The 25,186-nt window shown below is 47.9% G+C and overlaps 1 protein-coding gene across 2 annotated transcripts in view; it reads right to left on the reverse strand.

The window, feature by feature from the left end:
• ITGA9 (integrin subunit alpha 9) overlaps positions 1–25,186 on the reverse strand; it is a 331,177-nt gene that overhangs the window by 285,342 nt on the left and 20,649 nt on the right. For both annotated transcript variants that reach the window (XM_036094209.2, XM_036094208.2), the window contains exons 4-5: positions 18,150–18,273; positions 5,351–5,418 (exon numbers count right to left, since the gene is read on the reverse strand). In XM_036094209.2, the coding sequence (XP_035950102.1) occupies positions 5,351–5,418; positions 18,150–18,273 (192 nt within the window). The remainder of the gene's footprint in view (positions 1–5,350; positions 5,419–18,149; positions 18,274–25,186) is intronic.

Raw genomic sequence — 25,186 nt, forward strand, 5'->3', positions numbered from 1 at the left:
CAAGGGAGCTGTTGATAAGTTGGACATTCTGAGGCATCTCACTGTTTTATAAAAACATATCACTGCCTGCACTCAGAGTTCATCACTGAAAAAATAGGTGGTGAGTGCATTCATTCACTCCTGCCCCTATACTCTTCTGTATAAGGGGCTGTGCTAGTTCTAGAAGGAACATTAGACAAACGATCAGTCCATCAGAGGAGAGAGACTTTTTCCTTGGCCTTGAGCTCAGAAAGGAATTTGGAATGGGGTGTCCAAACACACAGGGCATGGAAGAACATAACGACCATTGGCCTCAACACCTGTAGTACACAGCATATATAGAGCTTTCTCCACCTGCAGCTCTTCATAAGCCAAAGCCCTGAGCATGACCAGAGACCCATAAGGCTCTCTGGGACACCAGGTGGTAGACACATTGTTTTCTGATGATTTAAATCAATCCAATCCATGAGAGCTTCATGTCTAACATATCCCCACACCCGCTCTCTCAAACACCACAAAGAGGTTAAGACAAGGTAATCTCTCTCCTCAAAAACCTTTAAACCAAAGCTATTGTCTGTCTTCCCTCTCCTCTTCGTGCTCATGCCTCCTTCTCCCTCGGTTCAAACTAGAGAACCTGAGGCTGAGCCTGAGACCTGCGGGGCCGGGGCTGGGGCAGGGGAGGGGCAGGAAAATAGCGTCTTCCTGGAACTCCCTGTATTTGGTTTTGCCATCCAGTAGAGATGATGCCTGTGCCCTTTTGTCACTGTTCACCAGTGCCAGGAAAATGGTGTCATTGCTTAGCTCCCCACCACCCAGGAACAGCCAATGCAACGGCACACAGAAACGCAAGCTTCTCTGCAAGCCAAAGGCCACACCACCTAACTCCCATATGGAATCCCTTCCATAAATAGTGCGGGCCTTTTCCCAAGGTGCATTTATTAGCAGAACCTCCAGAGGCATAGGGGCATGTGGGTGTGCCTGAGAAGCCACGGACTTTTCTCTGTACACCGCTGCAAGCTGGCGTGAGTGGGGGAGGGGGGCAGAGGGGCACTCAGGATCTACAGCAGAAGTCTGCACCCCAGACTTCTACCCAGATGTCTCCAGTCTTCCATGGCAGTGCTCCAATGCTGGCGGGTTGGTCCATGTCTTCTCTTGCTACTCACAAGTATCTGTCTCTGTCACCCTAGGCTACAAAAATAAATAAGGTTCCCAGGAAGCTCTCCTTTATCCTCAGTGACAGGCTAAAACTCACATGGCATCCGTAGCTCAAACAGCTTTGGTAACCCCTGGGTCACAGACCCTCAGGTCAAGCAGGCACCTCAGGCCAGAGTACTTGGGAGCCACATGGCTGCATCTGGAAGGCCACAGAAGCACATCCAGCTTGAGGGGTAGCTGCCTGCCCTGTGCAGGGACAGCCCAGTCCGCAGCGAAAGCCAGCCCAAGTAACGGGGTCAGCAGGAGGGCAGGGGAGGGGAGAAGTGCTGCCTGACCCCTTCAACCACATTTCCTGCTCAGCCTCCAACAGCTGAAGTTCCAGAAACAAGAGAGGCAGTGAGTTCAAAGACCTCCTGTTTAGGGAGGCCAAAGCTCAGGGCAGCCAGGAGACAGTGGCCGGGTCAGAGGACTGAGCCTCCCACTCACTGGCCCCACAAACCCCCACCATGTACCACGGCCCCACTGCTGTTTGCCCACGGTTCCCAGAGCCTGGAGTTTCAATAGGTCCTCTTGTTCTTGCTCACCTGGAGCTTGCGCAGGCCCCTGGGCTCCCCTCCACCCCTGCCCTTTCTGCTCCTCCCACCAAGCCCTCCTTCTACCCAGCCCCAATGCCCTGTCTTCCCTGACCTTCTGCCTGGTGAGACCATAATGACACCCCCTCCCTGGGAACTCCTTCTGTCCCTCAGTTCTCCATCAACATCTCTGATGAGTTCTCATTTCTGCAATGAGTCTACTTTTTCTCTTCCCACTGTCGAAAGGAGGTCCCCTCCCCCCCCAACCCCCAGCTCCACACTGAGCACACCAGTCCCCTCAGAGAGGTACTAGCAATGACCAAATCAGAGCTTCCAACTCAGGTTGGGTTCTGGTCCCTGTATCCAAGTATCTTCTAAAAACACCTACAAGTGTCCCATCCATCACCTCACACTGCATGTGTTGAAAGCAGGCCCATTCATTGACCTTCCCCAGTGATTCTTCTCTAGACAGGCTTCTTCCCACTGGGGCACCACTGTTCTCCAGAACCCTGCCTTAGAACCTACTTCTTCCATCCCACAGTACTCTGGCCACCCAGCCCACTGATACTGCCTTAATATTCTCCAATTCCCCTGGTCATTTTTTATTCCTGTTGTTTTGTAGCTGGACCACATCATAGCCTCACACCTGGCCTCCCTCCTGGTGCGCCCACTTTTAAAGTCCTGGGCACACCAGCCCGCAAGGTCTCTCTCTCCCAGCCCTGCACCCATGGTGCCTGTTACCTGCTTGTGGACTTACAGCGGTGCCCTGTTGCCTCTTGGGCAGAGTCAGACTCTGCTAGACTTTACCAGAGAAACAACAGCCACAGAGGTTATATAATCTCAGTGTGCACAGAGATGGAAGGAGAGCGTGAGCTCGGCATATGGCAGGATGGTACCTCAAATCAATGGGGATAAGAAAACCTGGTTAGCAGGCCAATATGAGAACAATCAACTACACATTTAGGAAAACAATGCAGTTTGTTTCTACCATATAATGTTTGCAAAAAGAAATCCAAGATGTATTGAAGAGAGAAATCTTAAAAAAAAAAAAAAAAACTGTAAAAATTCTAGAAGAAACTATAGGTGGATATTTCGTATTCTTAGGAGAGGGATGATCTTTCTGAGAAGTCTAGAATCCAGAGAGAAAATGATTGATGGATTTGACAAACATGACTGTGGGACAGCAGTACAATAAAGATACCAGAAGCCAACTCAGACTGATAAAAAAAATTTACAACACATATAAGAAATAAGGGATTAGTGTTGAAACTATCTTGCAAGTTCCTAAAAATCAGTTAATCAAAAATAAGAAAAAACAAGAGAATAATGGGCCAAGAACATAAACAAGCAATTTCTAAAAAGACAAATGGCCAATATTTGAAGAATACTATACTAATAATCAGATAAAGGGACATCATAGCAAAATGAGGTACCTTTTTATAATGACAAGAACTGGTACTGGTGAGAGGCTGTAGGAACAGTGACACACAACTGGGGGGCTGTCAGTTGGCAAACACTTGCGGAGTGCAATTTGCCAGAATGTACCCAAATTCAAATGTTGGATAGCTTTGGCCCCAGCAATTCCTCTGCTACATTTCTCTTCTGCAGAAATGTGTATTTGTGCACAAAAATGCCATGTGTGGGGACCTCCAGCCCCATGCTGCCAGGGAGTCTGGTACGTTCTAGCAGTAGTCCCAAGTCTCTGAGGCTGGAGGAGGTGAGACTAGGAGGGCAGGTAACAGGGGAGGCAGGAAAGGTAGGAAGCCCCGGGCGGCCAAGTGGAAGAGTCTGGATCTTACTGTAAGTATGATGGGGATCCGGAAGGTTCCGAGCAAAGGAGTGCCACAGTATTTTTCTCATTTCGAGAAGGTAGCTGTGGCTTCTGTGTGGGAAGAGGCTATGGCGAGGCAGGGTGGGAGTGGGAAATTGGGAGGGTCCTGCAGTGGCGTCCTGGGCAAGACAATGGTGCCCTAGGCTTATGGGAAACAGTGGAGGCAGAGAGAAATGGAGGCCTCTGGGATAGGTTCTGGGAGCACAGGAAGTGGGACTCCCTGATGGCTTGGATGCAGGAGAGGAAATAAGAGAGGAATCTTGCTCATTTGGGCCTAGGCAGCAAGGACGATGGGTGGCACCATCCACCGGGCCTCCCACGGAACTCTGTATAGATGGTCATAAGAATCTCACCAAGGTGACAGCAAAGGGGTATAGTAAGAATTAGAGGGTGCAGACTGCAGGGTTGGTGGGGAAGCATGTCATGTTTGTTGGTCTGAGAGTGAAAGACACCTTTTCTGACTTTTCTACCCTTTTCATGATGCTTTCTGAATGAGATGCTGCATTGCCGATTGTCTATTTTCTGAATCTAAATAGCAATTGCAGAAATTAAGGTAGGCAGTTTTGCTCCAGATCAGAAAGCTCTGGACACTGGTGGGTGTCCCCTCCTGCAGCTCTCTGCTCTCCTGGAGCAGGAGAAGGAGAGTGGATGTCAGAAAGCCAGGCCCATGGGCTAGGACACACAGTGTGGATTTTAATCTACCATGTGATGGGAAGCCACAGAGACAGAATGACAGGGTTTGATTTTGAACGATTCCTCAGGCTACTGTGCAGAAAACACAGGGGCGGGGGTGGAGAACAGATGTAGACTGAGGTGATGGAAATGTTCTCAAGCTAGAGAGGCCGTGGTTGCACAACACTGTCAATGTACCAAATACCACTGGATTGTTTGCTTCCAAATGGTCAAAATGGTCAATTTCATGTTATGTGTATTTTACTACCAAAAAAAAAAAAGAACAGATGCAGGTAGGCCAGTTCAAGGCCAGAGTATCTCCAGGTGATGATAATGGCTCTTCCAGAAGGGTGATGGTGGTGGGAAATTACAGCTGTCACATTTGGGATATGCTTAGGAGGTTAAAAGAATAGGATTATAGATGAATTAGAAGTAAAAAGTACTTTTTTGTTTGGGCCTGAGCAACTCCATGGATGCCTGCCTGAGCCACTTATAGGACCTGGCATGGAGCTTTGTACACGGCAGACAATCAAAAGATGTTTGAGAAATGAGGAGTTTATGTGAAGGGTGAACTCACAGTAGGCAAGAATCACTTAAGAACAGTCCCGAAAGTTGTACCGTCCGGCCAAAGATCACGGTACGACTGCACGACTGCATAGGTACAGAACTATTCAAGTCTACTGTCCTTTGGAATCTGGGAAAGGGGCTGGCTGAGTTATGTATAAAATCATAAAATCTCTCCATGGAGGGAAGAACGATAGGAGGTGATGCTTAATATATCCTCCTCACTGCCAGCGATGAGACACAAACTTGACTGAGCACCATCTCACCTGCACCCCTTCGAATCGGTTCCTTCCATTGGGCGCAGGGTCCAGAGAACTCCTCAGAGAAATTGTCCAAATAGGTGTCTCCTCCCAATGAGCCCACCCACTCCCCACCCCAGTAGTCTCTGGCCAGCAGGAGCCCCCACCTGTGTCAATCACTCTCCCAGGAGGTCACATCCAGGGACCAGAATCTACTCACTCACAGCTCAAGTATGTGGGGGCATCGGCAACTCCATCTCAAGGAACTACCGAGACCACAATCCGCCAGGAAACGAACAGCAGCAAGAAAGCAGAAATGCCCAAGAGCCGACACCCACCTCAGTGAAGAAGCCTGCTATCCCAGCCTGGCAGGAGCCGTGTTCCTCTCCGTACTTCTTCTTATACTCTAGAGGGGAGGGAAGGAAAGAAGCAAACCACAGCCTCGTCAGTGTGTGCTAGTCGTGTGGAGGAGCCGCCGAGAGTGCTGGCCACTTCCCCGTGCACCGCTGCGGGCTGGGCCCAGGGACGCCTTCCAGACTGGCGCGCGGAAGGAAAGTCTCCGGAATCCACCAGACCGCAAAACTCCAGGCTCTGGTGCCATCGGGCCCTGAGGCTGCCAAGCGCCCCAGCAGACTTCCTCCACGCGTGTGGGGAAAGAGAAGCAACAGTCCTGGTAATTAAGTGGGAGGCTGGTGACGATTATTTCATTTACTTCAGAAAGGATGGAGAGCCCCAGTAGGAAAAGGAGCTGAAAACATAACCCGGAAATGGCATGATGTGGCCATCCCTGTGTGGAGTCCCCTGGAAGACGACCAAGCCTCCCAACATGACACTCCACAGAGCTGGAGGCAAGATGATTTCCGCCATCCAACCAGATACCAGCCAACAGAGCCTGGGGCTACAGGAACAAACCCGCTAGACCTGCTCCAGCGCTCAACGGTTACTCTCTCCCTGATGGTGGATTGGTGACGCTACCCGCGGACACCTCCATCTTCCATCAAAGGGGAAGATCTCTCCAGGTCAACAGAGACAAAAATGGTCAGGTGCTTTTCCTCTACCATTCCCTCACAGTTCCCAACACCCCGACCCGACAAAGGGGCTTTCTGTGCTGCTGTTGTATTTTTAAGTTGGAAGGAAGAGGGTTTAGCATGTTCTAGGCCCTGTTAGCTACATCCACTCATGCCATTCCACTGATCTCTCATCCCTGGCAGTGCATATTGCCATCTGTGAGTAGTATAAGTCCCGAGGCTCAGAGAGGTTAGGTGAATTGCCCAAAATCACATAGCTACTAAATGGCAAAAGTCAAGATTCACATTAGTTCACCTCTGTGGCCCATCAAAGGTTCTACGGAGTGAGTGATTACACAAAACCCAGGAAGTGACCAGCCAGGTGAAATCATTACATGGGTAAAGACAGAGAGATAAGAGAGATGTTCAGCTCAGATGACCCAAATTAATTACACTGCCAGACGAGGGCTCATGGCTGTCCCTGGGCACTTGTGGGCCTGGGCTACCCTACAAAATAACCCAGTGATCCCCCATGTCACCCCTGGGCTCTCGGCAAATCTCCAGTACCATTAAAGGCAATATACTTAATTTTGAAACAAAATAAATAATATGAAGGAACAATGAAGCTGTGATTGCAACACAGTGCCACTTCCTGCAGCTCGGAGAGCGTGTGAGAGAGAAGGGGGAAAAGGGCCCTGGGGAAATACACAGAGTAATTCAGTTTCTAACAACACTCACCGCAGAGCCTGGTAACATTTTCCAGTAAGTAGCCATTAACCGACTGCTAAATTACAATGGAATGTCAATTGAGTTACTCCTCTTCCTTGTGAGGGCTAAATCAGTTCCTCCCTCCTTGTCCTGTTATTCCAAGGAGAACTCACAGGCCTGCCAGAAAGCAACCCACAGACGATGGGACTCGCCTATCCTCTGCAAAGTCTTGCACCCAGGCTGGGAGGGGGGCTTGTGCAAAGTCATAAAGAGATCATGCATCAAACTGTCTGATGGCAAGAAATAATAAAAATTAATAATAAATCCTACATCAAATAGCATAATGGCAAGAAGGATCAAAATGTCCCAACCCGAACAGTTATATTATATCTGGAAGTTCTGGCAAAAAGCATATCCACCCCCACTGACTCGAGGGGTTACATACCCAACTCTAACTCTCCAGCAAATAAAACAAGGAAAAGTCAGACCCCACCAGCTGAACAAAGCTACAGTGCAGGACACACCAGTTCAGCCTCATAAATTTATGACATGAATAAGAATTACGTAGGGATCTTTCATGTATTAAAGAAAACAGTCTCATGGTCTCCTTTGTAACGGGAACTCCAAAAATAGTAGATATGAAAACTTGTCTTTCTCCACCTCATCCCCAAACTGTGCTGGCCAGCTCTATGCCAGAAGCAGGACCCAGGGCTTCTAAAGGGGCCACAGCCATACTGGGAGCTAGGAGTACCCCACTCCTGGCCCCAGGAGAAAGTCCTGCAAAGTCAAGCCCTACTACCAGCATCCCAGCCTCAGCCAGCATCAACGTACCGTTAGAGGCCAGCCCCAGAGTCCCCAGGCTGGGACTACCTCATCAGGGGTCTGAGGGCCAGGGACACACAGAAAACAGGCACCATCCCACTGGCTTTGACTTTCTGAGACCCCAGGGTCTACACCTGCCTTCTTGGAGTGCTCTAGAACAAGGAATCAAACCATGTGGGGCTCCTGACTAGTACCCATAACTCTGACCTCCCAGAAATTTCTGTAACTCTTGATTAACCACTTCAACTTGGAAACAGGCTCCAGTCCTAATGCTTCTACCCCTACCCCATCCCATCACACCTACTTTGGGGGGAGGCGAGGCAGCTGTGGCAACTCTAGTCTAGGAAGGCTCAACTGGTGGGACTGGATTAAACACTTTCCTATTCTGAGCCATCCACGGTCTTCCAGAACTCCTCTTCAGCTTCTCTGTCTGGGTGATCTTGCAGGGAAATGTAAATGATACCCTCTCCCCATCACAAAACGTGTCTGTTCATCACAGTTTACGGTTTATTCAACACCAAGATGAACTCATCGATCTCACTGTCCCCAACACCAGCCTTATGCCAGTTACTGGTGTGTGCTAGTGCCGGTGTACTAAGGGAAGGTGTACACACAGGTTTCTCTGTGCACAGACTCAAGGCCCAGGCGGAAATGTGAGAGGACCAGGTGCCTTCCTCCAGCTGCTGAGACCCGAACTCTCCCACCTGTTTACTTGGGACCTTTGGCCCCCTGCTCTGCCAGCCCTGCCTTCTGTCTTCCAATCAGTCAGGCTCCCTGACCTCCACCCCCAGCCTGGCTTGGAAAGGAGTTGCGTCCTGGGTACCGGGAATCCTGAGTTCTCCACCCAGAGCCACCACTAACCCCAGAGGCCTAAGGATAGTCGTAGTCGTGATTGGAGCGCGGCAGGGACCCACAGGATTGATGTTTCTGGGCTTTCCAAACCTAGACTGGCTAATTCTACTTTGGGCAATCCCATCTCCTTTGGGGCCTCAGGAGGAACAAGATAGAATACCCAAGAAGAATTCCTCCTTCCTGAGAAGGGAGGTAGGTATGGAAACAGGAAGCTGCCCCATCCCAGTGTCCTCAAGAAACCCCCCAGGTCACAATCCCTCCCTCCATTGAGAAGTCCAGGCAGTGCAGGCTGGAAGGATGGGGTGGGACCTCCTCCAGTCTCCGGTGTTCCCAGAAGCACTTTTCCTGCGCACACACAGGCTGGGGGCCCTGCTGCGGGCGGCTCCTGGGCACGTCCACCCAGTCGCCACCTGCCCCAGGATGTGGCCGGGCAGAGAGCTACAACAAGCTGGTTCCGTCCCTCGCCGCCAGGGAACAAAACATTTCTCCACCTTGAAGCAGCAAAGGGGAATCAGGGTTGGCACGACAGCAGCCCGCTGTCCTCCTGCAACCAACCTGACACTGCTAAATCCAGGGGAACTGAATCTCGGAAGCAAAAGATGTGGTTGAACAAGGGGACCTGAAAATCACCTGGAGCACGGAGGAACAGGTTGGAAAGCTCGGTCTCTCTGCTGTGGGTGGGTTTGAGTTACTTGGCCGGCGTCACACACAATTCATTAAGTTATATGGTTCCTCCACTCTAAAAATGGTAGTATTTTCCTTGGTTTAGCTGCTGGTTTTACTAAACCCTGTTTAAACAGAAGGCAATTCAGAGAGGAAAAAATACTCGTTTCCACATGTTCGCAACCCACAACTCAATACATGGAACTTACACTAATGAATTTTAATTCATTCAAGAATTAAACTGGGTGGGGTCACTTCCTGTACTCCTCCTGAAATGCTGGTGGGATAAAACCAACCCATGGAAAGATCAAGATCTATGGACAGTGTAAGATATTATTCCTACTAATCTCTTTCAAAGATAGTCTTCTTAATGCATCAATTTTAAAATTGTTTTTTTCCATAGCTCCTGAACTTAGCCATGAACTAGAGAAAAAAACAGCTTTCTAGTCTCAAATTATTCCTGAGTTTTGGCTCAATTTCTGAATGAATACCAAATAATTGGTCATTAAACAATTTAGAGGACAATGAACTTGGGCAGACAGATCTCTACTAGTAACCAGGCCATTTCAACATATAAAACTAAAAAGACAAAACTGCCCACAGTTGTGAGGGACCACAGTCTAAATGGGAAGAAAAAAAACGGTAAATGACCTAAATAGCTAGGTTAGAGAGGAAGGGAAAACATTTTATCAAAATAATGGACAATTAAGCAATGGTGGGCATTAAAGGCAAACTGCATAAAGCTAGCAACTTACAATTATGTAAGAGAAGCTTTAAGAGGGGAAGAGATCTTTACAGCATGTCTATATAATTCGAATCCCATCCATTTCTTTTACAGATGAAGTCACTATTGCTCAGAGAGAGCAAGTAGTCTACAGCCACACAGCAAATGAGCCTGAGGCAGGATTAAAGGGTGGGGTTCCTGACTGCCAATCTGTTTCCGCCACACCATCTTGCTTCATGGAGCACATTCACCGTGAGAACATTTTCTTCCTTGAAAAAAAGTGTTTTCCATCAATGGATGAATGGATACACAAAATGTGGTATATACATTCATTCAGTGGAATATTAAGTCTTAAGGAAGGAAATTCTAACATATGCTATGATATGGAAGAACCTTGAGGACATCATGCTAAGTGAAATAAGCCCGTCACAAAAGGACAAATACTGCGTAATTCCACTTACATGAGGTCTCTGAAGAAGTCAAACTCATTGAGACAAAGTAGAATGGCAGCTGTCAGGGCTGGGGGGGGCGGGGGCAGGATGGGGGGAAGGAGAGAACTCAGGAGGACAGAGCTTCATTTTGGGACGATGGAAAAGTTCTAGAGATGGATATGGTGGTTGCTGTACCATAGTGAATGTATGTATGGCACACTGAAAAATGGCTGAAATGGTAAATTTTGTGTTATGTATTTTTTACAAAAATGTTTCAAAATTTTTACTGTTTTGTAATCTTTAAATAGTTCCTTCCACCCAGAATCTAGTACCAACTTTGCCAACTCCCTACTTTAGAAGCAGAAGTAAGCAACTTCAACTTACTGTGTGTTACAGACTAAACATAGGTGTCCCCCCAAAATCCGTATATTGAAACCATACTCCCTTGGGAGGTGATTAGCATTAGATGAGGCCACCAGGGTAGAGCCCCCATAAATGGGATTAGTCCCCTTCTGTGAGGCCTCAGAGAGCTTGCCGCTCTCTGCTCTCCACCACATGAGGACACAAAAGAGGGCTCTCACCAGACATTGAATAGGCCAGGGCCTTGATCTTGGACTTCCCAGACTCCAGAACAGTCAGAAATAAATGTTTGTTGTTTAAGTTACTCTGTCTGTGGTGTATCTGTTACAAGCAGCCCGAAATGCCCAAGATGTTGTACATTATGTTATCTTTCACCCCTCCAAAAAAGTGACCCTGAACATGGGACAGTCACATCTCAGTGAGAGTCCCAGCTCAGAGCTGAGGAAAATTCACATGATGACCAAAACTGAACAGACTCATGGAATAACTACCACTGAAACATGGACAGTCAAACCACTGTTCAGATGTGAAAACCAAATGCTTACAGTAAGGAAAGATCTAGGACATAGAGCAGAGGGGCTTCCCAGTAAAATGTTATCAGGCTGAGGGGCCCCACCTGCCCCCTGCACCTGCTGGGACTCTACATTTTGTGTCTACAACTGTAAAATTGCAACATAGCTCGAGAAGTCCCCAGTAGAGTGTCCTAAAAAATCATACTAAAATTATCACATAATAGATTTTGCTCAGTGAGGGGCCACAGCATGCCAGTAACCCCAAAGAAAACCAGCCTCCCAACAGAACAGGTGGTACAAAGAAACCTGCTATTGAACTTCAATGCCAACAATCCTTTCTCTACTTAATGAGCCTGTGACCTTCATCAGCCTCCCCAAGACTGTTTTCTCATCTGTACAATGGGGATAAGAATTCTTACCCCCAAAATGAAGTCATTACTCAGTATGATCATATATGTTAAGTACCCTAACATGATCCCTGGCAGCCAGTAGGTAAATCTGAATCTGTCAGTTTCTCTGAAAAGAAAAAAAACCCAAGACACCCGTCATACAGATTAGCAATTTTAGAAGAGGAGATTCATAAAATTTAGACATCCGTAAGGAAAATATTAGACAATATAGCTTAAGCAGTCAATAATTCCACACAATGTATGGAAACACGTTGGAAGTATAGAATATATTTGTGCCCATGGTAAAAATTCTTGGCACCAAGACTGTTGAATCTCAGATCTGTACCTCTGAAACAAATAATGCAATATATGTTAAGGAAAAAAAAAAAAGAAGATAGCAGGAGGGGAAGAATGAAGGGGGGGAAATCAGAGGGGGAGAAGAACCATGAGAGACGATGGACTCTGAAAAACAAACTGAGGGTTCTAGAGGGGAGGGGGTGGGAGGATGGGTTAGCCTGGTGATGGGTATTGAGGAGGGCACGTTCTGCATGGAGCACTGGGTGTTATGCACAAACAATGAATCATGGAACACTATATCTAAAACTAATGATGTAAAGTATGGGGATTAACATAACAATAAAAAATTAAAAAAAAAATTCTTGGCACCAAACTGAAAGCTCGATGGGGTTCCCTGAGCCCCAAGAGCCACTGCCAGAGACCTGGTCACCTCCTCTGGCCCTGGCTTTTCCCTCCAGGTACCCTCCCTCCCTCTCTCTCCACCTCAGGGTCCCTCTCCGCCTTAACTGGCTATAATACAGAACTACATCTGTTTCTAAATTTGCTGTATTTACTTAAATGAGATAATTTTTATGAAAGCTCTTTAGAAACCATAAAATCCTATGTAAATGTAGAGTTCTTTATTTAATAAAAAATTTATGGGGCTTGTTCTTGAATTTTTAAATGGATCAACTTAGCTTTTTATGGTTCTCTCCAAAACAAAAGAAAAACACAACAAAATAAGACAAAACCTCAAGTCCTTTTCATTTGTAAATGGCTCTTGATTGATTTTTATCCCCTGCAGAGCCACAGCATTCAACACTAGACAGGGAGAGAAAACTTCACATGTGAATGGGTGATCTATTTCCTTCTCTAGAAATGAGCACTGTCTTGAGAGATGCCAAAAGCAACTGGGAATAAAAGGCCAGTCACCCCCAGATTAAAAAAAAAAAAAAAAGTGGCACAGAAATCTTTGGAATCAATGGGACAATTTTAAAGCACAGTGAAATTGGATAAATTCAGACCCCAACAATTCCTAACTTGAGAACATTTAAACACGGCATGAATTAAACTTTAGATCATCTACAAAAAGGGGAGAGGAGTGCTTACCGGCAAATAAATTGTGCAAATAGGATCTTTAAAGATACTTAAGAAATTATCATCTTTTCATGGAGTCTTTTTTTTTTCATGGAGTCTTAAAATCATTTTTGTAATACCCAACTTTCTACCCTCCATTATCTATTCATTAAAGCAGGATTTGCTAGAAACCTTCTCTGAAGGCTTAAGGATACTTAAGTTAACTAAAAAATTCGTACTTATCGAGTGTTCACACTGAGCAAATACCTCTTCAGTAGGTTAATCTCCCCATTTTACAGATGAGAGCACTGAGGCTCAGATGGTTTACCCAAAGTCACCCAGACAAAGTAGGAGCCATGGGTTCAACCACGGGAACAAGTGAGCAGTAAAGCCAGATTCTGAAAAGCCAGGGTCTAACATACAATGGTCCTCTAATTGTGCTTCTTTATCTGTGTTTCACCTGGAACACTTTTTGTTAATGTAGCAGAGCTAAAAAGAAAAAAAAAAAGCCTCCCCAATTTTTCCAGATTAGTGAGGCTTTTTTGTCACAATAAAAAGATAACTTGGGGGCTCCTGGGTGGCTCAGTCGGTTGAGCGTCCAACTCTTGGTTTCGGCTCAGGTCATGATCTCATGGGTTGTGAGATCGAGCCCCCAGTGGGGTTCCATGCTCTGCGGGGAGTCTGCTTGAAGATTCTCTCCCTCTGCCACTCGCCCCGCTCACATGTGCACTCTCTAAAATAAATAAATCTTAAAAAAAAAAAAAGATGATTTGTTTACAGCCCCACTCCTGCCAAGCTCTGGCTTCTTGTCTCGGCGGGCTCAAGGGCAAAGGATGAAAGAAATCTCTGTGCTTGATATTAACAATGCACTGACTTAACTTCGGGGAGCCCTAAAATACAAGTTGGTTAATAGTAACAGGTCTCAGAGTGTTCGCTCTTCAGTTTACAGTTTCCCCCACTTCATCCCGCTGAACTTCTCATTTTCTCACACACTCGGATAAAACCAAACAACATATGGTAGTAATGATGCTGCTCTCATATCCCACACAAACTAAACGGCTGACTTAATAATGGTATGCTCCACTGGTTTATTTTACTTTGTGTCCGAAATTCATTTTTGTTTCCCATTCCCTCTACATTTCCTGGTTCCAAACAGGATATTCTGATAGCATTTCCCACCCAACCAGAAACAGGAAGCACCTGAAAAGTCATGAGAAAAATGTCTTTGTGCCAAAGACCGATGTTTTAAGAATTCGAAAGTTCGACACAGTCTAGACACGGGCCCACAGACTTCGAGGCTTTTATCTATTAAACCAACCTGGCAACGTTCTGAAACAAGCACAGGTGCCCCTCCGGGAGACCCAAAATAAGGCCACAATGAGAGAACAATGTGTGGTCTTTCTGAGCACTTCTGAATTTTCTCAGGAGCCACCCGATGAGAACCGTCAGAGGTAATGCAATGGAGGCCCAGCCACAGGCCTGAGGCCATAGAGACAGAAGCACGGAAGAGCGGCCCCCCACCAAGCCCCCATGTTCCTCAGTGGTCCTTCAGCTATTCCACAGCAGGCACACTCAGAAGAGGCAGGGCCCCTTCCTCCCCTCCCAGCACCCACTGCCATGACCAACAGTGGATTCCCATCATTCTTCTCTTCCAGGAGCCCCCGTCAGCAGCAGACTCTAAGCGGGCATCCATTTCTCCAGGTTTACATGAAATAAGCCGTCTTAATGCCACTTAGAGCTTGGATGCAGCTTGGGCCTTTGGGGAGAGGTGCCCTGCGGGACACACTGGCATGAACTTCTCTCCCCACACAGCTCTCCCACTTGGGAAACATCATGTTTCCTCTGTTTTCCCCTGTAGATGGGGAACTTCTCGACAGCTGGGGCTGTGTCACTTGGGTTTTATCTATGAGGCACTTAAGATTATGTGGACTCTATTCCTAGCAGACAAATTAGTCACCCCACAGTGATTAACACATTTGCCTAGCATATAGTATGCACAAAATATGGAATATCAGCATATATAGGCTTAGCGTACACACACACACACACACACACACACACACACACACACGTTGGGCACTACTCTGAGAATGGACAAGTTTTACCTCACTTCGTCCTCTTCACAGAACCCTGAGGTAGCTTAGGCACATTCACAAGGGCAAAGCCAGGACTTGAACTCCGGCAGTCTAGGTCCAGAGCCTGTGCTCTTTAGCCACCATGCTACTTTGCCTCTCCATTGCATGACACATGAATAACAGAATGGAAAGAAAAACTTGGCCTTGAGCAAGCCACACCACATCTCTAGACCTCAGTAAAGATAGGCTCGTCAAGATGATATCCAAAATGTCTTGTCAAATTCTGAAATACTTCTGTTGTACTGTACTTAGCTGTAATGTGATCCCTCACTTGGAACAGAGAGCTTGAGTCACTGAGTTTTTCCACATTAAGAGAAAAATATAGTTGCTTTAAGACCCAAAGTAGCCCACAAAACTGGGAGGGGGACATCCCCAAAGCCAACAGAGCACAGGCAAGGGTCCTCTAACTGGGACAACATCCTGCCAACTCAGTCTTCTAGAGAAATCTGAGCGTTTACCACCCCTTGCCTCCTACAGGAACAAAAACCACAGAAGCATTCTCCTCAGTGCCCCATTCTTCTAGGGGCTGCTCTTATACCCCAACACTCCCCAGCCCCATGAATGAGTTAGCACACAGAAGTGTGTGTGTGCCCATGGAGAAGGAAGACTGGGCAGGGGTACCACCATTTTGCTAATTTCTTTGCTGGCTCCATTTGGCCACCATTAAGTCAAGGTACAGTCAAAGAGCAATCCTGGCAGCCTGGGTTGATTGTCCATCCACCACTGTGTGAGGAATCTGGGATCACGCAATGAGCCCCACATCAGCTATTACTGCATAACGACCATGAAATGTCTGTGACAAATGACAAGCGTTCCTGTCCCACTCCGACTCCCACAGATCAGCTGGGCTTTGGCTGATCTAGTTGGGCTCAGCTGCAGGTTCGGTTCAGGTCTGTTCCACACATAGCTCTTCTGGGATCAGTGAGTCACAGGGGGCACATTCCATGGTGAGGGTCCCAAGCACCCAAAGGGGGAAGAAACACACCACACCTCCTAAGGCCTCAGCTCAGAGCTCTCACACGCTTGTGAATGAGGGACATGTGGAGCAACCCTGAACCGACAGGTCACCGGGCCCTGCCGTGGCTCCTCCTTGGCTCATGCAGGCTTCCACCTTCCTGCCAAGCATCAGGGGCCCCACCCAGACCCCGCCGCCCTCACCGTTTCCAGGATGCAGCCTGGCAGCCAGCACCTACATCTCCCTGCCGGGGGGCCTTCCCTGCCCCCACACACGGCAGGACAGAATGGTGGAAAGACTCCAGCCCCTACACGCCTCAGGTGGATAATCCCAAGGTGTGTTCTCTGCTGGCCCCAGAGCTCCCCAAAGACTGGGCCCCAGCTGCCCATGATGGTAACTTGTAGGTAGCATCACTTATGGGCTGCCTTCCCTCCTCTTCTTGCTTCCCACACCCCCACTGGGGTCTTCTGGAATGACCTCCAGAAAACTACCCATATTCAAACCCAAGTGAAGGGAGTTGTGAAGATTAAATGAGAGAAGGCATAAAGTCCCCAAACCAACACTGGTCCAGTGCTGAGCTCACAGCCACTTAACGACACATCATGTGCAAGCGTGAGCCACGGTGGCTACAAAGCTCTAGCAACCTCTTCCGAGGTCTTACCTTTTGCATTCTGATGCTTACGGTGGGATACAGAGGAATCACCGGGGACAGCAACATGTCCTTATTTCACAACACGTCTTCTGGGAAAACCAACATCCTGGTCCTATTGCATAACTAGTCTGGATTCAACAATCACTGACTCCAGCACCCCCATCGATTCCCTCACCTCTCCCCAGGCCAACGAGCTACCTGAGGAGTTGCTCCAGGAGCTTCCCCTTTTCTTCTTGGGGGTTGGGGGGCAGTGAGGAATAAGCTGGGGCAGTCAGAACACAGCCTTGACCCCTTATTGATGTATTTCTACTATCTGTCCCTCTCTGTCAACTACATTATATCCATTTTTCAGATGGAGTTTTTCTTCTGACTGGGGCAATACAGAGATAAACAGGGCCAGAGTTCAATGCTGACACAGAGGAAAAGAACAAGGCTCGCCCTCATGGAAGGACAGGGTTCGTGCCTCCTGCGGAGAACCTGCCAGTTCTTCCATGGGGCCACTGCACAGAACACCTGCTTGGGACACCAGGGTCCCCTTCAGGGCCCTGGAGGGTCCTCCAGGAGGCAGAAAAATGCATGTGTCCAGACAGCATTTCTCAGAACCATCTTTGGTGGCCGCAAAATTGGAAGCCTAAGAAACCCCAGGGAGGCCCAGAGGAAACGTGGACACAGGCTAGTGGAGACTTCGGTCCGAGCAAGTAAATTAGAGGGAGAATTAAAATATAAATAGCACAGCACTTAGAGAGGGAACAAGAGCTAGCTCCCTCGGAATTAGGCAAAGAACACCGGAGTGTACAAACTGTAAAACCGATGAAAAGGAGAGCATTTCCTGAATCCTTAAATCTCAAGTTCAACTGAGCTAAATAATGATCAGCTCAACAAAGATTTTTTTTTAACTTAAAAAAATAATGATGATCAGCTCAATGGCGTTTGGACGTTTTAAGCAGGGAGCCTGAGAAAATACATTTCCTTCCAAGATCCCAAGTGCCCCTTGGCAAAGAGGTCTTCAAACTGTTATGAGAGTATGGGGACCAGATGGGAAGGAAAGTCAGCCTGGGGACGTTATGGAATGACTGACTCCTGGGTTTCCTCTTCCTGCTGCCTCAGGACATTTGTCCACAGGAGCTGTAGGACCATCTGGGAGCTGGGACCATGGAGACCATCTGAGCCAATCTCTGAATTTTCAGGCGAGGACATCGAGGTCCAAAGAGAGAAAGTAGGTCTCCCAAGGCTGCCCAGCATGTGGCAGTGCCAGAAAACCAAGTTCTGCCTGATCACTTGGCTGAGGCTTGGTGAATTTTGGTCTGAGACTTCATATAGCTAGGTAAGCACTGTGAGCTCTGGGGCAGAGATGGGCAGGGCTGGGGCTGGGTGGGGCCTGGAACCATGGCCCCCTGCTCACCCCCATTCCCTGGGCAGGGCCGTGGGTGCCAAGAGACGCACTGAGGACCCAGTGCTGCCCTCCAGTTAGAGTTTGGAAAGTTGAGGGAAACAGAGATGATGGGAGTTGTTCAGGGCACTGTGGCAGGGGTGGGGTGGGGTGGGGGTGTGGGTGGGGAATCAGCAGCGCTCACCTTCATAGCAAGGGATCAGCGTCCTGCCTTTGGCCTGGAGATTGGACGGGATGATGTAACAGAAGCCATGGGGCAGGATATGGTCTGTTTCATAGTAGATGTTCTTCCAGCGGTGGGCACAGGCCTAAGGACAGAGAGGGGGTCAGAGCAGGAACGTCAGTGCCAGGAGGTCCCAAAGCAGAGCCCTGGCAATGCCAAGTGGTTCCGGGGGAGGAGAGGGGCAGAGGGGCCAGAAAGCCGTCCTCCCTCCTGCCCAGCCACAGCTTGGCACCAGGTACTGTTTGGGGTATCAGCAACCTATACAAACAAGAACAAGCCCCTGGGAGGCTACTAGGAAGAAACAGCAAACAAACACACAGACTAATAAGGGTTGTACCTAGTGCTGAGCCCTGGGAAGGAAAGACCCGGGGTTATGGGACAGAGACTCTGGGGGTGGGAAGGACAGAGGTCAGGGAGAGAGCGCCAGCCATGCTGAGCACGAGGGTGCGGTCATCAGGTGCTGAGAAAGCACGTGAGAAAGGCTTGGAGGTTCAAGGGAAAGGAAGGTCGTCGGCGGGCTGGTCTGGACTGTGGTGGGAAGAAAGAAGTCAGAGAGGGGACAGGGTCAGCCCACGGGGGTCTTGTAGACCTTGGGGACTATTACTTTGGTGGACGTGCAGGGGAAGCTGACAGAGTCTCATACAGGTGAGTGGCACGATCTGCTCTACAGTTTAGAAAGACAATATAGCCACTGTGTGGAGACCGCAGGTGGGCAAGAGTGGAAGTGAACGTCCAGGTGAGAATGGACGCTGGCCTGGCCCAGGACGCGGGCAGTGGAGAGGAGAGGAGGGGCTGGCCTCAGGGTGCATGCTGGGGGTAGAGCTGATAGGCCCTGGGGAACCACCAGAGTGGGGGAGAGCAGGAAAGGCAGGAAAAGGGAACCAGCTGAAGGTAAGACAACCCCCAACAGCCACCTTGAGGCCCTCAGGCCAGGATGGGTATGCTATGCATCCCTCACAGGTGCATCTGTTCACTTAGGCACCCAGCAAGTATTTACTGAGCACCTCCTGTGTGCCAGGCTCTGTGCTAGGCCCTGAAGATACAGCAATGAACAGTCAGAGCCCTGGGTCAGTCTGGTGGGGGAGACAGACTCCAGCCCTCATGAGGCTGCTGGACAGCAGGGCACACTTTGGGGAGCTCCTGTTTTGAGCTGGTTCAGGGCAAAGTAGCAGGTTGAACCACTGCCCGTGTTTGACTATTTTTGCCTACAGAAAGATTTCAGCATGCACATCATTAACTACAAGTAGATGTTGATGGTTCTTCTTTCCAAAGTAGATTTACAAACAGCAAAATGCACAAATCTCAAGTATACCATTCAATGAGCTTTGGCAAAGGTGTACACTCATGTAGACAGACCCTAAGCAAGATACAGAACATTTCCATTTCACCCCAAAGCTCCCTCATGCCAGAAAGTGGCTGGTTTCCACAGGCAGGTCAGAGACGGCTACTCTGAGGAGGTGCCATCTGAGCAGAGGCCTAAGAAATTGAGGGAATGGCTGGGAGGGCTCTGAGGTGGGCTATAGCTTGGCATATGTGAGATGAGGCCATTAGGGACAGACAGACCCCTTAGTCAGCTCTCTGACAGCCTCTCAGCACTGGGGTCCAACAGACCCTGCAATGGCAGCCAGCGGCAGGAACGTGGGCTGGGTACATCCTTCCCCACCCACCAAAGAACACCCCCAGCATCACACTCGGACATAACTGCGCACTCCATGTGTGACCACACAAGTCCGAATATCCACAAGCTTGGTCGGGGTCCGACCGGCTCATTCCGAGGGCGTGCCCGGTTCTCATGCGCATGCGCCACTCACGTCGGCTTCCTGTTCACTCCGGGGCCTTGCCCGGTTCTCGTGCGCATGCGCCACTCACGTTGGCTTCCTGTTCACTCCGGGGACTTGCCCGGTTCTCGTGCGCATGCGCCACTCACTTCCACTACTGGGTCACTTCACTCTAGCCTACAAATGTATTTCCTTAAAATACCACATTTTAAAATAATCAGAATTTTTAACATCTTGGTTTCTCTACGTCAAATGCACAACAGGCCACAATGTTCAGCATTTATATGGCCCACATTTGACTTCTGCAGCCCTGGAGGGTGGGCACAGGAGTCCGAAATTCCTGTTTTCCACATGGGAACCCCAAGTGGGCTCAGAGCTAGCGAGTGCTACAAACCGGACTGGAACCCACCATTTCAGGGCCCTCCTCATCTCACTAGAAAACATTTTCCATTTCCTTTTTTTCTTTTTCTTTTTTTTCTTTTCCATTTTCCATTTAAAACTTCTAATTCCTTGGGGCGCCTGGGTGGCTCAGTCAGTTAAGCGTCTGCCTTCAGCTCAGGTCATGATCCCAGGGTCCTGGGATGGAGCCCCGCATCCGCCTCCCTGCTCAGCAGGGAGTCTGCTTCTCCCTCTGCTCCCCCCACCCCATTCTCTCTCTCTCTCTCTCAAATAAATAAATAAAATCTTTAAACAAACAAACAAAACTTCTAATTCCTGCCTGAGAAGCCATCAAACCCACCGCCTGAGATAGCCCCGGTGGCTGTTGGGCTCCCAGCCTTACCCACAGGTCCTAATACCCCTGCAATAACCAGTCTGGGGCCCAGTGAAATACCCAGGGCACCGAGGGAGACAGGGGCCTCTTTGGGGCCCTCAGATCATCCTCTGGTGAAAGTCACGCCCTGCCAGCCTCTCTGCTCTTCATTCCTTCAAAGCAACCACCCCCAGGACCCCTGACAAGGCCACTCTCTGCCCAAGGGCAAAACTACTGGAAAGGTGAATTTGCCCACACACTCACTGGCTCTTGCCCTAGGACATTAAACTACATAAAACAAATCTCTTATTATTCCTTAAATCGCAAACCTTCCTTCCTCCCCACTTAACACTGTCTTGTGCTCACAGCATGCTTCTCAAGGAGCTGTACAAATCCGTCACAAAGCATATAATCACTCCACTCTACTAAGTAGTTGATTTTTTAAATTTTTAGCTCTGACTCAATTCCGATGGCTTGCAAGCCATCCAGTTGGCTGGCAAATGACTTCTATTTTAGCTTATAGACTCAGCAAAGCCCTTGGTTTCAAGGGCTTACTGCATTTTATTGTATTTCTGGGCTGGAGAGACCATAAAAAGAGGCGGATGTTTATCATGGGGCATGCTGACTCTTCTAAGGAAGGACATTCTGCATTTAATGTCTAGTTTATTGTCTCATTTGTTTTTGGTTTTTTTTTAAGTGCCATAAACTGTTTAAGGAGTGATCTTGAAGAATTCCTAGAAAATCCAAATATTGTTTTTCAAAGTAAACTAAACTAAAATTAAGGCATTCTGTGAGGTCAGAGATCAAAGTGTCAAAGGCAGTATGCATGTAGGAAAACAACGAAGAGTATTTCTGAATATAAATTATAGAAAGAAAAGACTGTTTAGCCCCGATTATCATTATATATACACACGCATGTCAATCTGACTCCTACATTAAAAAAAAATTCCTAGGGACTGTCTCCAAAGGATTACTAACCCCATCAATCTCTCTAAATGAGTTCTGCTGTGAGGGAGGAAGGGGGGCAGAGCAGGGAAGAACAGGAAAAGAAGAGCATTCTCTAAAAACAGCAAGACCAGTCAAACTCAGATTCCAAATAATTCCAAATAAGGGGAGGAGGGTCTACCATCACCCCCAAATCTTAGAATCTGACATCTTTCCAGTTATAGGAATTTTTCTTTTTTTTACTTCCAAAAAATAAAAAGGAGAAAATGAGCAATTTTTATTTCAAAGGTCTTTTTTGTTGTATGGAAACAGCACGTCCTTCCCGGGGCGGGCGGTGTGTGTGGGGCGGGGGGAGGGGGAGGGGATCTTGGGCCTCTCCCAATGGCTCAGCCACAAAGGCACGTAGGTCCCCACCCCACCCTCTTACACAGATGGCCAGAGCTATTACCACACCTCGGGTCCACCCTGCACAGCCAGGGCCAGGCCTTGGGCCACCAAGAACAGTGGGTGGAGGGGGTCAGGGCCATGATGCCACAGCTCTCCCCCACCCAGCAAGGAACACCCCCTCCCCACCCCCTGCTCCAAGGGAGGACGGAGTGGCCTGGGAGGCACAGGGAAGGGGCTTCTGGGGTATTGGGAAAGTCCGTTTTGAGAATGTTAACCAAATGACAATTCATCAAAGTGAGCACAAATTATTTATGTACTTTCTTGCATGTGTTATAGCTCATTAAAAGTTCTCTAAACAACAACAACAACAACAACCAGGAAACACAGCAACAGAAGTAAATGCAGAAATGGACCCTGCAGCTTTGAAAACAGCGGACAGATGAAAAGGGGTGAAATAGACAGGGACTGCCCTGGCATTTGGAAAGGACGCGGCATAGGGCTGAGAACACCGCTGCCACCAGAAATAATCTAGATGCTTCCATTATTTGTCGTCTGAGCCTTGGAGATGACTGAAAAGCAGAAACATCAGACTTGAACATTTTTAGGTGCCCTCCCAAATCCAATAAGAGTCCATGCCCATGCCGGGTGGGTTGGTAAGAAATTAATTCTTTTTCTCTATTTCTTAAACTGTCATCTGCACGCTGGGTGTGCCAGAGGACAACGTGGAGAGGTGAGAGGCTTGCCCCTAATGCCAATGCTGTGTTTGCACCTGGTATCATTTGTTTGCTGGGGTGAAAGTGGAAGGTACCGCAACGCCTGTAAGCCAAGACTAGCAGCTACGAAGCCAAAGTCAGCCCACCAGAACTGGGTGCTGGGTTCAGGGCTGAGAAAACGTCATTGGTCAATGAGACACTTGAAGCCCTGTCACAGCTTTCAAATTCTCCATCTGTTCTTTAGTTTGAATCAGCACCAGATGCCATTTTCAAAGAGCCCACCCACCTCCCCCCACTGCAAACCCACCCTGGAAGCCAACAGTATGTTCCTTGGGGATACAGGTCCCATGCTCACACCCCAGGTGCCTCCTGAGCCCTCAGAGGTGTTTGAATAACACCTGCCTTCCTGTGTCTAATTTTCAAATAAATACTTGCCTCACAAAAAGCCTTGACAGGTGGACTTGACACATTAAAGAAAAAGCAAGTGAATAAAAGGCCTCCAAAATGTAAACATGGATGATGTTACCACTCCCTGTACCTTGCTGTCACCTATCATCTCTCAGGCCATTTTACAGCATTTAGCCTCACGCTTCTATCCACCACTCACTCAGCCACCAAGAAGGGGTGGCAACTGATTTGCTTCCTAATTGTTTTAACAGTGACATTCAGCCCTCATATTACTCAAACACACCTTTAGACACCCCTCCTTAGAGAGATTGTCTCCAAGCACTGACAGTGAAAAGGGTAAATGATGTGGCCTCTCCCCAAGCAGCTTCCATAAAAAAGAAGACACACGCACAGGATAAGTAATACATACAAAGGTAACAACATAATGCTCAGTTCCTAATGACCCAAAAGATGCTAAGCTTATTCCAGCAAGCACCGTTACCAAATGACAGGCTTCAAGGAGGAAGCTGAGTCTAAACCAGGGAGGATAGAGGGGGCTGGGAACAGAGAAGACTTAGGGCAAGCCTTTCCTAGCAAGATGGCACATGAGCAAAAAGCTACAAGGACAACTCAACAACAACAAAAAAATCCAATTTAAAAATGGGCAAAAGAGTCGAACAGACATTTCTCCAAAGAAGGTTTACAAATGGCCATCAAGCACATGAAAAGATGCTCAGTATCACTAATCATTAGGGAAATTCAAATATCATTAGAGAAATTCAAAATACCATCTTGCACCCACTAGGATGGCCACTAGTAAAGCAAAGGAAATGTGTTGGCAATGATGAGGAGAAACTGGAACCCTTCTCTTGTGCACTGTTGGTGGGAATGTAAAATGGTGCAGCCACTGTGGGAAAACAGTGTGGCAGTTCCTCAAAAAATTAAAAATAGTTTAGCAATCCTACTTCTGGATATATATACAAAATAATTGAAAACAGGATCTTGAAGAGCTATTTGCACACCCATGTTCATAGCAGCATTATTCACAACAGCCAAGAGGTAGAAGCAACCCAAATATCCATCACTGGATAAACAAAATGTGTATATACAAACAGTAGAATAGTTTTCAGCCCTAAAAAAGAAGGAAATAGGGGTGCCTGGGTGGCTCAGTCGTTTGAGCGTCTAACTGTTGATTTCAGCTCAGGTCATGATCTCAGGGTCATGGGATCAAGCCCACATCAGGCTCCATCCTGGGCAAGAAGCCTGCTTAGGATTCCCTCTCTCCCTCTCCCTCTCCCCCTCCTCTTGCCCTGCATGTGTGCATGCTCTCTCTAAAAAAAAAATTTAAATTTAAATTTAAAAGAAAGAAGGAAATACTGTCATATGCTACAATATGGATGAACCTTGAGGACATTATGCCAAGTGATATAAGCCAGTCACAAGATAAATACTGCATTCCATTTATGTGAGTTATCGAATATAGTCAAACTCTTAGAAACAGAGGAATGGTGGTGGTCAGAGGCTGGGAGCAGCGGGAAAGGGGCAAATGTTCAATGCATACAGTTTGTTTTACAAGATGAAAAAGTTCAGAGATCTGCAGCCCAACAAAGTGCACACAGGTAATGCTACTATACTGCACATTTAAAAATGGTTAAGATGGGGCGCCTGGGTGGCTCGGCTCTCAGATAAATAAAATCTTTTTTTTTTAAATGGTTAAGACAGTAAGTTTTATATTGTCTTTGACCACAGTTTATTTTTTTTTTAAGATTTTATTTGTTTATTTGACAGAGAGAGACACCGAGAGAGGGAACACAAGCAGGGGGAGTGGCAGAGGGGGAAGCAGGCTTCCCACTGAGCAGAGAGCCCGACTTGGGGCTCGATCCCAAGACCCTGGGATCATGACCTGAGCCGAAGGCAGACGCTTAACGACTGAGCCACCACAGTTTAAAAAAAAAAAAAGGCCATGAGGAAAACGGATGCGGACGGATGTCCCTCCTTCTCCAGCACCCATGGGGTGGCTCATTGAATGGATGAAGC

Source organism: Halichoerus grypus, chromosome 1, assembly GCF_964656455.1.
Source record: "Halichoerus grypus chromosome 1, mHalGry1.hap1.1, whole genome shotgun sequence".
Taxonomy (NCBI): Eukaryota; Metazoa; Chordata; class Mammalia; order Carnivora; family Phocidae; genus Halichoerus; species Halichoerus grypus.